Source organism: Carassius gibelio, chromosome A23, assembly GCF_023724105.1.
Source record: "Carassius gibelio isolate Cgi1373 ecotype wild population from Czech Republic chromosome A23, carGib1.2-hapl.c, whole genome shotgun sequence".
NCBI lineage: Eukaryota > Metazoa > Chordata > Actinopteri > Cypriniformes > Cyprinidae > Carassius > Carassius gibelio.
Window position 1 is genome coordinate 21,502,480 of NC_068393.1, and position 13,825 is coordinate 21,516,304.

General features: G+C 47.2%; 1 protein-coding gene across 1 annotated transcript in view; it reads left to right on the forward strand.

Annotated features, from left to right (window-relative positions):
• The window catches only part of LOC127944774 (cadherin-11-like), a 77,795-nt gene that overhangs the window by 31,580 nt on the left and 32,390 nt on the right, over positions 1–13,825 (forward strand). Inside the window, exons 4-5 of the mRNA XM_052541018.1 lie at positions 112–231; positions 12,236–12,403. Coding sequence (XP_052396978.1) covers positions 112–231; positions 12,236–12,403 — 288 coding nt within the window. The remainder of the gene's footprint in view (positions 1–111; positions 232–12,235; positions 12,404–13,825) is intronic.

A 13,825-nucleotide genomic window follows, 5' to 3' on the forward strand; every position in this document is an offset into this window, starting at 1 on the left:
TCAGCTCGGTTTGGGAGAAAAGACGGAAGGTCACATGCTCATTGAACCTTGACTTTGTCAAAACTACCTTTTATTTCATCTCTCTCTCTCTCTTTCTTTCTCTTTCCCTAGGCACATCGGTTATTCAAGTGACAGCCACAGATGCTGATGATCCAACGTATGGGAGTAGTGCCAAACTCGTGTATTCAGTGGTTCAAGGCCAGCAGTACTTCACCGTGGACCCACAGTCAGGTATGTGTTCAGTTTTATTCTTTATGATTAGAAATGCAACATTTTATATTATGTCTCTCAAGGTTAGTTTATAAAAGGCACGTTTTACGTACAGCTTGCACCAGCTCAAACCCTCTTTTAGCATTAAAGGCACAATATGAAAGATTTTTTGATTAAAGTATCCGAAAACCACTAGAACAGTGTAATATATTTTGCTGACTTGTGTACTTACATTATCCCAAATGTTTCCAAGAATGTTTAATGTCATACACCCTCGATTTCCAGTTTTATTTATTATAATACATGGAAATACCAAAGACGCTTTAATATGTTATGCGTGACGAATGCACAGAGTAGCATTATAACACAACTTTCAACACACTCAAGTGTATCTGGTATAAAACAGCATTGCTTTTACCCCACATACACATGAAGTGGTCGGCTGTGGGTCGCACTCGTCTCTCTTTAGCAGTCGCTCATGTGGCCTCATTTCACTTCCATGGCTTTCAGCTCCACCCTGCTTCATACTACAGTGATGGTAATAAATCTTTAATATATTATTAGTGCTCGAGTCCCGCTGGATTGCATCGGCTGTGGGGATGAAGATAACAATTCCCATGATTCCACACTCAATCACAGCATCATCAAACTGTGCCTTTTTACTTTGTTTGTTTTGAATAGTATGTGTAGCGGTGAAAATGACATTGTGCCTTTAAAGGTTATACAGTATATTATATTGACAGCAAGTGGTTGAAATGGGTACTGCAGTCATAATTCAAAATATTGGAGGGTTAGTTTCTCCCACTCTACCTCCTCAGATTCATGCGGGTTGCTAGGTTGAGTACACACAATAGGAACAAACACATCTGACAATGAAAGGTTTACAGTAGCAAGTTGACATGGCAAATGTTTTCTTTGACGGCAGCTTGGCGGAGGAGGCAACCTGCACCACATTTTTTAGAAAAACATTCGTTTTTAAACAAAATTACGCGTTCTGTGTGAATGGCTTCATATGTTGTGTTTTCTACCAACTGGCAACCTGGGGTGTTGAATACTATTGGGTAAATTAGCAGCGGGTGAAATCACACAGACCAAAACAAATAAATAGACATTACGGCATGGAGCGCACACTTCATAGTAGTGGCTGTAGCATTGTTTTTCTGAGAAACAAGTATGTGCACTTTGTATGTTTTCTTAAATATCTGCAAACATATTTTTATGCTTTAGTACATTCAAAAAATGACATACAACTCCTTTACAAAACACTACTTAAACGCGCAGTATGGAATTTTTGGCCACCAGGGGTCACTCAATCAAAATAATAACATAAGACGTACTTTGATGACGTCGGGAAAGAGCGTAAGGCTCATGGGAGTTGTTGTTCATTGGAACACGCGCTCTGTAACTCCCTATCATTCCTCACTCATTCTAACTTAGTATTTTGACAATCACGTCTTTTCGAAAGGAGAGATATAGACGGTTTCAACGGCAACAACATAAACAAACGTTACTGCGCATGAGCGCTTTTGTGGACCTAACTTAACTTCCGGTAGACTTCCAAATAGAATCAATAACAACAGCCAAGTCCCTCTAGAGTAGATATTTTTTAATAACAAACAAAATGTTTGCTGCAAGGATCAGACGGACTTAATAAAAATGCAATTCATTATTTGCCAACAGTAGATGTTTTAAAGCATAGACATAAAGCGCGAGAAATAGAGGTTTCCCCAGTAACAGCTGTAAACGAAGCAGAGCTGGTACGTTCATAGGCTGCTATCAGGCATATAACATGCAAGTCTTCCTTCAGAAATACAGCGATATAAAAACACCTGTGCCTCGCTTTGATATTTAAACATATAAATGTAAGGAATTATTATTATTAAACGTGCAGTACTTAACGTTACTCAATGAAGCCTTTTTGAAAAAAAATCAGTTTTAAAATTGTGGTGAGTCTCCAAAAATAAATAAATGTATGGGAAACACATCCCGCAGCACAACCACCTGAGCCCAACTTCAGTCTACTCATCACCTTGCCTTTAACTGCGTTTGAAGAAGGCACCGCAGCCAGACCGATATACACAACACAGACCGGAAGTTAACTTAGGTCCAGGCACGTGCGCCCGATGAAACCGTCTATATGAATTATGAGACCCCTATCAAATCAATATTCCATCTAGCTAGTAGTAATATATGTTAAAAAACACGGCCGCCTTTCGTTAATAATTATAATTATGTTATACTATGATATCGAACAAGTTAGAGAACTGCATTTGAAGCTACTTTATTCAGCTAGATATAGAACAAATGTAGATTTACATGAGAGCTAGTCCGTCTGCGTTTTACACAAGACATCATCGTTTCACAAAATATACGGATAGATACAGTTAGCTGAATGGATGCATACCTGTTTATAAGAATGCAAGCGAGTTCGGCCTCTCTCTGTAGTTTCAGCTTGTCACGAAGCTCTCTCTATCTTGGAAATGCAACTCCAATATTTAGCTGTGTCTTGTAGCTTCTCTTGTCCCAAAACCTTCTCGGGTCATTTATTTCACCCGTGCGTTTGCGCTTCACAGAACGTGCAGGCAAAGCATAATCATGATCCATAACTAAGTTATTGATTGAGGTTTAAATCGAATATAAATATAAAATATAATAGTCTCAATCAAGGCTACTACTTTTTCTTCTTCATCTCGTCTTTGTTTCTGTTCACCTTTGTATTTGGCATAGGCAGTAAAAGAAATGGACACAGCGACCCCATTGGAACTCAATTGAGACAAGTGAAGCCCATTTTTAGCCTTTTTTAGCACTTCCGTTTCTAACGCGCAGACTCAAACGAAGCTTGACGACATCAGCAACCTGTCTGACAGATGTAAATCTTCTAGTAGCTGTGCGTGCAAACTGCCATCATTAATCTTGCAGAGACGGCGAGCTAGAGCGGGGAGTTCTTTGGCGTGAGTGAGCAGGAGTAAGTATTCTGATTAATTATTTTGTATAGTATTTTAAAATGTAACGCCAGTACGCCATATTAAGTTAATTACCTGCGAGCTTCTCCTCCTGTTTGTACGGTAATGCGACAGAGAGTCGAGTGGTTATGACGCAATTGTTAGCCTATTTTTTTACAAAAACTGTTTCTACGGGGCCATAATGTAACAGAGAAGGTAATGGAGCCCTTTATACATTGTCGTGTAACTTTAGAAATAAATAATGGACAAACGAAGTCTTTAAACGCCTCAGATGTAAAGTTATTCGCTGTCAAAGTGACGCCAAAATGAATGGGAGTCAATGGGAATGTTAAAGCAAGTGAAGTTCTTCTAGAAGATGGTAGCCCCCAGCCGACTTCAACTTCCGGTCAATTTCCTTGCCGCCTGGTATTTGGCGGTTCCGCAGGAAGTTAGATAAACTAGAGGGGTCAAAGTTTATATGACGCCATAGACGGGCGACAAAACGGAAATAAAGAAACGTGCCGTGTCTTCTAATTAAACTATAATTTTCTCCGGATTTGAAAGTTCGTGGAAAATGTTGGGATGATGTAAGTACACAACTAAAAAATATATATAACATAGATATAGTGATTTCTGCTATTTTTAAAGCATACAAATTACATATTGCGCCTTTAAGTAGGGCCACGTAGTGGAACATTAGCGATGAAAAGGCATGGATTTATTTTTGCGGCTAACCTTATTGCCTATGCATTTGTAGGAGTGTCTCTTTAAGACTCAAAATTCATGGGAGCAGATTATTTAAAGGAATGGATCAAGGTGATTTACTAAAGTTTGCGGTAGTCAGTTTACTGGTATTTGTGCCATTATTCAATGCCCCCCCCCCCCCAAAAAAAAAGTTTTATTTGCACCTGTTTTGTTAGTAGATTGCATGTACGTACATGATTATCATCGGCTCTTGTTTGCGACCCTGCTCTTATGTGTTCTGCTTTTGGTAGATTGCATTGCTCATTGAAAAGCTCTGGCTGTGTCTGTGTTCTTTAATTTGCGCATTTTCGGTAGATCACCAGCAGAAGTTTCCACTCACATTGTCAGTTCCCTATCTGTCGGTCACTACGAGTTATGTCGACCGACAAATGGGGTCTCACTTGGGAGGCCAATCATCTCTGATTTTAAGAGAAAACGCCAATGAAATTGGCAAGTGGATTAACACACCTGAGCCACTCCCCGTGCCAGCGGGTATAAATAGGGCGACAGGTGCATCCACTCATTAGATTTTTGCTTCGGAGCCGAGTGGTTGTATGAAAGCTGTTATACTCCACAAAGCCATTCATCTGCTGTGTCGGGAAGCTGTTCTGGTTGGCGGTACGGCGCAAACAGCGGTGTCCCTTTCAGCGATTCCCCTGGGCGCTTCAACTAAGAGAGCAGATTTCCTAAAAGAGCAAATTGCGGACGATTCGCGTCTTTTTCAAGACGCCGTTTCGTCCGCGTCCTTCTGGATGCGGTCGTTTCCTGTTCTCTGACAACGGCCACGTTCGCTCTCTTCCGTGTCTGGGCATTCAGCACGCTGAAGGCGCGTTCGTGGATGGTTCGTGCACGCACTGCGTGTGTGACCATGGCAACGCTGTGATCGCGTCTCCCCTTTCTTAAAGGGAAGGGAGCAGACCCCTCTGTCACTACCCGTTCTGGTTTCTCTGTCTCGAGCAGAGGACCGCCGGCTAGTGCTCTGGGAGATTTGAAGGTGACAGTGAGAGCTTCTCCGCCGGGCCACGCCCCACGGACCTCTTACCCCTTCCGCAGTGTTTGTCCTGTGCAGCTGCTGGGTGATTTTGCTGGGCTGTCTTATGGCAGTCCCAACGGGTCATTCAGTTTGCCGCCGGAGATCAGATGTCGATTGCAGCATCGAGGATGGGCTGTTGACCTCTGTGGATGAAGATTCGGCGGGGCTGCCCCCCTCGGGTGTTGTCGCCACTGCCGAATTGGACCCAGAGTTGACAGCCGTGCTTGCCCGGGCAGCTGTGAGCATCAGGATGGAGGTGAATGCACCGCCCAGCCCTGAGTGCTCATGGCTGTTTGATTGGTTCTCGGTGTGGAGCGCAACTCACAACCGCGTTTTACTCTGGTTCCTTTCTTCCCGGATGTGCATGGGGAAGTGATGTAGTCGTGGATGGCCCCTTTTACGGCCGGAAGCAGCTCATTTCGTTCCTCCGTCCTCACTACCCTCGATGGCGAGGCAGCTAGGGGTGTGTTGACATTCCCCAGCAGGAGAGTGCGATTGCGGTGCACTTGTGTCCGCAAAACGCCGCCACTGGGAGGGATAGTCCGCGCCCCTCACCCAAGGCCTGTAAGCTGTCGGCTGAGCTCGCTACCAAGGCTTACAGTGCTGCGGGCCAAGCTGTCTCTGCTTTGCATGCCATGGCTATCCTGCAAACCCAACAAGCCAAGGCTTTAACAATGCACGAGGGTAGGACCAACCCGAGGTTGATGCAGGAGCTGCGCATGGCGACTGACCTCCCCCTTCTGGGTGACGGAAGTCACAACGCAGTCCCTCGGGTAGGCGATGTCCACTCTGGTGGTCCAGTAGTGCCGTTTCAGGTTCAGCCTGGTCTGTATGAGAGACATTGACAAAGTGCATTTTCTCGATGCTCCCATGTCCCAGGCTGTCCTGTGTGGCGACGCTGTCAGGGGCTGTGCCCAGTAGTTCCTGACAGAACAACAGCAGACTGAGGCCATACAGCACATCTTGCCACGACGTGATCCTCCGGTTGCCACCATTCCATCGCAGGCAGTGCCTCAGCCTGCTCGTCGCCGAGGGCGCCCCCCTGCGTCCTCCACACCAGCTCCGCCCCGTGCTGAGAGTTCTTCGAGGCCGGCGCGTCGAGCCCCGCGCAGGAGAGCGGCGCCCCCCGTGTCACTCCCGGCTGCAAAGTCCTCGAGGAAGTCGACTAAGCGGCCCTGACACGGGCAACTCGGAGATGCGGAGAACTGCTCTTCAGGAGATGGCGGAGAGAGCGCCACTCCCTCCCCCGGAGGAGGGCCGGGTGGAGAATCTTCTGGTTCTGTTCCGCCGCTGGTCGAACGGCCAGTGGCACCCACATTTTCATTGGAAGAGCAATTTCTCCTTCCTCCGGGTTGCAAGGCTCGTGGGCTGACAATGAGCGACGCACAGCTTCCTCATTCTCACCCACGACGCCCCCTTTCGCCAGCGGCCAAGAGGTCGCGGTTCGGAGACGCAACGCCTCTCCACGCGTCTCTGGCCAGTTCCTCCGGGAACACGGGGAGTGTGGTTGCGATGACCCAGGACGCAGTGCCTTCTGGGCCTTCCGGCACGACTCCCCATCGCTGCACCACTGCGGGTATGTCAACTGTCCCTTTGGTGCCACTTGTACGGTATCTGGGAGCGTGGCTTGCGCTGCCCAACCCGTCACGCTGGCTCATCCGGACGGTTCGACTCGGCTATGCGATTCAGTTCGCCCGGCGACCCCCCAAGTTCAATGGCATGCTCGAGACTTCGGTGGCAGTCCAGGACGCCCCTGTCTTGCGCGAGGAGATTGCTGTCCTCCTGGCGAAGGATGCAATCGAGCCGGTCCCTCCAGCCGAGATGAGGACGGGGTTTTACAGCCCTTACTTCATCGTGCCCAAGAAAAGCGGTGGCCTTCGACCTATCCTGGTTCTGCGAGTCTTGAATCGGGCCCTACACAAGCTCCCGTTCAGGATGTTGACGCAGAAACGCATTATCAAATGCGTCCAGCCCCAGGACTGGTTTGCAGCGATCGACCTGAAAGACGCGTACTTCATGTCTCTATCCTCCCTCGTCACAGACCGTTCCTGCGCTTTGCTTTCGAGGGTCAGGCATGGCAGTACAAGGTCCTCCCCTTCGGGCTCTCCCTGTCCCCCCGTGTCTTCACGAAGGTCGCGGAGGGCGCCCTTGCCCCACTTTGGGAAGTGGGCATCAGGATCCTCAACTATCTCAACGACTGGCTCATTATGGCCCGGTCCCGAGAAGAGTTGTGCGATCACAGGGACTTCGTGCTTCGGCACCTCAGTCAGTTGGGGCTTCAGGTCAACCGAGAGAAGAGCAAGCTCTCCCCTGTGCAGAGAATCTCTTATCTCGGTATGGAGTTAGACTCGGTGAGTATGACGGCACGTCTCACCAGCGAGCGTGCCCACTCAGTGCTGAACTGCCTGAGTTCCTTCAGAGGCAGGACAGTGGTACCGCTGAAACACTTTCAGAGGCTCCTGGGGCATATGGCATCCGCAGCCGCAGTCACGCCGCTCGGGTTGCTTCATATGAGACCACTTCAGCACTGGTTACACTCCCGAGTCCCGAGATGGGCATGGCGCCGCGGTACACATCGTGTCACCATCACACTGATGTGTCGCCGCCTATTCAGTCCTTGGTCGGACCTTGCCTTTCTACGGGCCGGCGTGCCCTTAGAACAAGTGTCCCGATAGAACAGATGCCTCCAACTCGGGCTGGGGCGCGACATGCAACGGGCAGGCAGCCTCAGGGTCCTGGACAGGACCTCGACTGCTTTGGCACATCAACTGCCTGGAGTTGCTGGCAGTGCATCTAGCTTTGCGACGGTTTCATCCGCTAGTGCTGGACAAGCACGTGTTGGTCCGCACGGACAACACTGCGGCTGTTTCGTACATCAACCGACAAGGCGGGTTACGATCACGTCGCATGTCTCAACTCGCCCGTCATCTCCTCCTCTGGAGTCAGACGTGGCTCAAGTCGCTGCGCGCTGTCCACATCCCGGGGGAGCTCAATCGTGCAGCCGACGCGCTCTCACGACAGCTCACTTTCCCCGGGGAATGGCGACTCCATCCCCAGACGGTCCAGCTGATCTGGAGTCGATTCGGGGAAGCCCAGGTAGACCTGTTTGCTTCCCATGAGTCCTCCCACTGCCAGCTGTACTATTCCCTGTCCCAGGCCCCCCTGGGCACAGATGCACTGGCACACAGCTGGCCTCGGGCTTTACGCAAGTATGCGTTTCCCCCAGTGAGCCTGCTCGCACAGACACTGTGCAAGGTCAGGGAGGACGAGGAACAGGTCCTGTTGGTTGCGCCTTACTGGCCCACCCGGACCTGGTTTTCGGAACTCATGCTCCTCGTGACAGCCCCTCCCTGGCGCATCCCCCTGAGGAGAGACCTTCTCTCTCAGGGGCTTGGCACCATTTGGCACCCGCGTCCAGATCTCTGGAACCTCCACGTGTGGCTTCTAGACGGGACGCGGCAGACCTAAGTGATCTGCCCCCAGCGGTGGTAGACACTATCACTCAGGCTAGAGCCCCTTCTACGAGGCAGGCCTATGCTCTGAAGTGGAGTCTGTTCACGAATTGGTGTTCTTCTCACCGAGAAGACCCCCGGAGATGCCCGGTCAGTGCTTTCTTTCCTGCAAGGTAGGCTGGAGCGTGGGCTGTCACCCTCCACCCTGAAGGTGTATGTGGCTGCCATTGCAGCACATCACGATGCAGTGGACGGCCGGTCCCTGGGGAGGCATGACCTGATCGTTAGGTTCCTGAGGGGTGCCAGAAGGTTACATCCTCCTAGGACACCCCTGATTCCCTCCTGGGACCTCTCTATTGCCCTGGCGGGACTTCAGAGGGGTCCCTTTGAGCCGCTGGATTCGGTTGAGCTGAAGTTCCTGTCTCTCAAGACAGTGCTCCTGATCGCGCTCACTTCCATCAAGAGGGTCGGGGACCTCCAAGCATTTTCGGTAAGTGAAGAGTGCCTTGTGTTCGGGCCGGCCTACTCTCACGTTGTCCTGAGACCCCGGCCTGGATACGTGCCCAAGGTTCCCACCACTCCCTTCCGAGACCAGGTGGTGAACCTGCAAGCGCTGCCCCTGGAGGAGGCAGATCCAGCCTTGTCGTTGCTGTGTCCCGTAAGAGCGCTTCGCATATACGTGGACCGCACCCAGAGCTTCAGAAGCTCTGAGCAGCTCCTGGTCTGCTTTGGAGGTCAGCAGAAGGGGAAGGCTGTCTCTAAGCAGAGGTTGGCCCACTGGATAGTGGACGCCATCGCCTTGGCTTACCATTCCCAAGGCGAGCCGTGCCCCCTGGGGGTGAGGGCCCACTCCACACGGAGTGTGGCCTCCTCCTATGCGTTGGCGCACGGCGCCTCTCTGGCAGACATTTGTCGAGCTGCGGGCTGGGCGACACCTAACACCTTTGCGAGGTTTTACAACCTCCGTGTAGAGCCAGTTTCCTCCCGTGTGTTGGGTAACAGGTAATTGGCGGGAAGGGCTGGCTGGGTGTCTCGCTTGCTGCGCCATTCCCCCTAACACGGGGATGTGAGCGCCTTCTGTGGCTGCCCACTGCTCCGGGTGTGTGCTCACAGTGTGTGTGTGTGTGTGTTCACTGCTCTGTGTGTGTGCACTTCGGATGGGTTAAATGCAGAGCACAAATTCTGAGTATGGGTCACCATACTTGGCTGAATGTCACTTTCACTTCACTTCACTTCTTCTCCCAGTAGAGTTCCCCGGTTGGCGTACCCTGGTCGAGCATCTTCCAGCACCCTCGGCGTCAGACTTGGCGGAGCAGTCTGTCGCCAGGCCCAGTACTGGCGTTAGCATGCCCGGAGCCGGTCAGCCCCTGTACTGGGCTAGGTGTCCATATGGCTGGGTTCCCTACGGGTAATCCCATATGTGTATTCTTCCACGGTAAGGTTTCCCTCTTGGCAAACCCGTGTCTTCCCTTGACAGATCGCTCTGTCAGTCTCTTCTGGCAGTCGTTCCATCCCTACTCCAAGGTAGGACCTGCCTCAGAGACCCTTTCCATATGTAGTACTGCCCCCTGGGTCAGTCCATATCGGTATATCCACATGTCTCCTCCCTACGGGTAGGATGTGGTCTCCGTAGCGACCTTTCCTAAAGGCTCGCTTCCCCATTGTCTTGCCAGCTGAAAGAACAAATAGGGAAGATTTGAAGCAATCTTTCACTGAAGGTTGAAATCCCTTCCATTTACTTTATGTGGGCGGAACAGCAGCATGGCCTTCTCCAGCAGCGATGTACTCACCCTTTGGCCCCTTCGGTACCAAGGTCAGTGAATTTGCGCTGGGGCTTTGGGAAGGTTACGACCTTAAGCGTAGCTTTTGTGGCACGCCAAGGCTTGTCAACAATTGCAGCGCCTCAGGGTTGTGACGAGGTTCAGGTTATGGCGTTTTCCATAGGACCCCATTTGTCGGTCGACATAACTCGTAGTGACCGACAGATAGGGAACGTCTCGATTACGTACGTAACCCTCGTTCCCTGATGGAGGGAACGGAGACGTTATGTCCCCATGCCACAACCTTGAACCATTCGCTGTTGCCGGGACACGTTCTCGGCTCCTCAGCGTAAAACCTAATGAGTGGATGCACCTGTCGCCCTATTTATACCCGCTGGCACGGGGAGTGGCTCAGGTGTGTTAATCCACTTGCCAATTTCATTGGCGTTTTCTCTTAAAATCAGAGATGATTGGCCTCCCAAGTGAGACCCCATTTGTCGGTCGACATAACGTCTCCGTTCCCTCCATCAGGGAACGAGGGTTACGTACGTAACCGAGACGTTTCGTGGGATTTCACTTCCACATTAATTTTCTCTGTTTAGTACATCTGGCTTAAAACAATTTAAATGTACAAAAAAATCACAAAAAAAGGTCTAATATTTGTGTAAAAAAAATAAATAAAAAATAAAAATTCCACCCTCATTTTCACTCTGTGAAAAACAGTTTCAAAGGATGTTTCCACTTGCAGTAACAAAAGTAAACAGCTGTGATTGGCTATGTTTATCACACCTGACCCACACCCCCTCTTTTACAGAATGTCATGTGTTTTGACACTGGAGATGGCAAGTGCTGTGATAGAGCTGTATATGTTTGAGCCTGAGGCAGAAGAAATTGAACAATGCAATGCAACCACAAAAATTGCAACATTCTGTTTCAATGTGTTCATTACTTTTGCTTGCTTAATTTCCAGTATATCAGTTTAAAAGTACCATGATTACTTGTTATTTTATTCGCAATAAAAATTCAAATCTGGCCATTTCAGAAGAGTAGAAAATAATAATTCATGTTTTTTACTGTTAGTTAGTTTTGAGTTCTGAAACTTGCAGTATTTTGTTGCTGTAAAGTAACCTCTTATAAGTATGAAGAACATTTTGGTTCTATATTGCATAACCCCCTTAAGTAAAGTTTTTTTTTTTATTTAGTACAAAGCATGTTTGGCTGTGGTCCAACAACAGCATTAGACACATGCACTCAGCTCATTTTTTTATTTTATTTTTAAGATTATGAATATTGACTAGATTCTGTTCTACTCAATTTTTTAGGTTTCAGCACAAAATAATGATCAATTTTTACTAAATTTACTAGAAATATTAAATATTGAGTTGTTTTTTATAAAATGTTTTGTCCATTAAAAATTTAGTTTTCTTTACAAAAAAAAAAAAAAAAAAAAAAAAATATATATATATATATATATATATATATATATATATATATTTAGTTGAAGTGTGTGTGTGTGTGTGTGTGTGTGTGTGTGTGTGTGCGCTACCATTCAGAAGTGTCGGAGCAGTAAGGTTACATTTTTATTTTTATTTTTTTTCCAAAAGAGAACGGAAATGATGGCATAGGAAAAATATTTTTGATTGGCTTGTGTTTTTCAGTTCATTCTGATTCATGCTTTGAAGATTAATATGTCAATTTGGCAAATTCATCTATGCTCCCCGGTTAGATAAGATTATCTTGGTCACAAGTCAGCAAGATCAGCAACAGTGTAGAATACATCACAGAAAAGCAAAGCAAAGTGTTCAAGGCATAAAAATGACATGTAAGAACAAGTGATTGTCCCATCTGCTGTAATACTTGTCGGACACATCAGAAGCAGTCAGATCTGTATTTTATCTGTATATAGATCCAGTTTTTGTGAGTGAAACCCATGGCAGGACAGCAGTGTGATGATGTAGGATGTTCAATGTGATTGCTTTTAATTCCCTTCAGTTTTACCTAATTACCTTATTGGCATGAAAATTGCTCAGTATTGTCAGAGCAAAGTGAGGTTTGCTGTGAGTGATCTGTTCCTGTCTCTGTCTCTCCTGGCAGGTATCTTGCGCACAGCGGTCCCTGATATGGACAGAGAAGCTCAGGCGCAGTACCAGGTGGTGCTCCAGGCAAGAGACATGGGCGGCCATCAAGGGGGTCTGACAGGGACAACCACTGTCACCGTGCACCTCAGTGATGTCAACGACAACCCACCTCGCTTCACTCAAAGTGAGTCACAAATCCAGCACTACTCCAGAACACAAATTCAGTTTAATACAGTCTGTCTGCTCTTGTTTACTCCACTTTATTGTTCTGTTGTGTTCAGTTTAAGGTATTAAACAAGGTTTTGTTGTGATCTATTCTTGTACTCTGCTGTACTTTATTATGCCACTTAATTTTATTTTAATCTGTTCTAGTCTAGCCTTGTCTACTTAACTTTGTTTTATTCTTGTTGTTTGGTCTAGTCTAGTCTAGTCCAGTTTACTGTGTTATGTTCTAGTCTAGTCTATCTACTCTATTCTACTCCACTTTACTATTCTATGAAGGATCATATCTACTCCACACCACTCCACTTCTCTATTCTATTCTTTTCTATTCTATTTTAATCTGTTGCAGTCTAGTGTAATCTGGGCTGGTCTAGTCTAGTCCCGGGGTGAGTTTCCCATACAACGGCGTAACTCGCTGATTAACCACCACAGTATGATGCATTGAACTAGCTGTTTCCCGAACACGGTCGCATCTCTGTCGTGTGAAGCACATTAGTTCAACAACATAGGGCCATTGTTGATGACGTCACACGCATGTGGTGGAGGAATAACTTCTGCTATTTAACCGATTAGACATTTCTAAGATACTGCTGTATTGAACATGGCACCTGATGACTAATTTACTATGTTTTGGTCCCTGTCATGTTGCTTTATTTGATGTTTGATTCATGGCGGGTTCCCTCTTACGTCATACCCTGGGGTTCCCTTAGGTATTTGTGCAAATGCGCACTCTTCAAAAAAGGCCCTTTTAGAGGACACACACACATACACAGTTTAAAATGTATTTATATTTAGATATAAATATACATATACATTTTTATTTTTATTTTTTTTCCAAAAGAGAACGGAAATGATGGCATAGGAAAAATATTTTTGATTGGCTTGTGTTTTTCAGTTCATTCTGATTCATGCTTTGAAGATTAATATGTCAATTTGGCAAATTCATCTATGCTCCCCGGTTAGATAAGATTATCTTGGTCACAAGTCAGCAAGATCAGCAACAGTGTAGAATACATCACAGAAAAGCAAAGCAAAGTGTTCAAGGCATAAAAATGACATGTAAGAACAAGTGATTGTCCCATCTGCTGTAATACTTGTCGGACACATCAGAAGCAGTCAGATCTGTATTTTATCTGTATATAGATCCAGTTTTTGTGAGTGAAACCCATGGCAGGACAGCAGTGTGATGATGTAGGATGTTCAAGTATTTTTGATTGGCTTGTAATGTAATATATAGGTTGCACTGCATGCTAACTTGCTTACTGTGCCCTAGAGCATATTTATTTAAGCCCATACACCTTGCTAACAAGAAACTATGCTTTCTAACCTCTGACCGAGAGCTGTAGTTCCTACCACGTAAGTTTGCGACACTGTTTGTGAATGT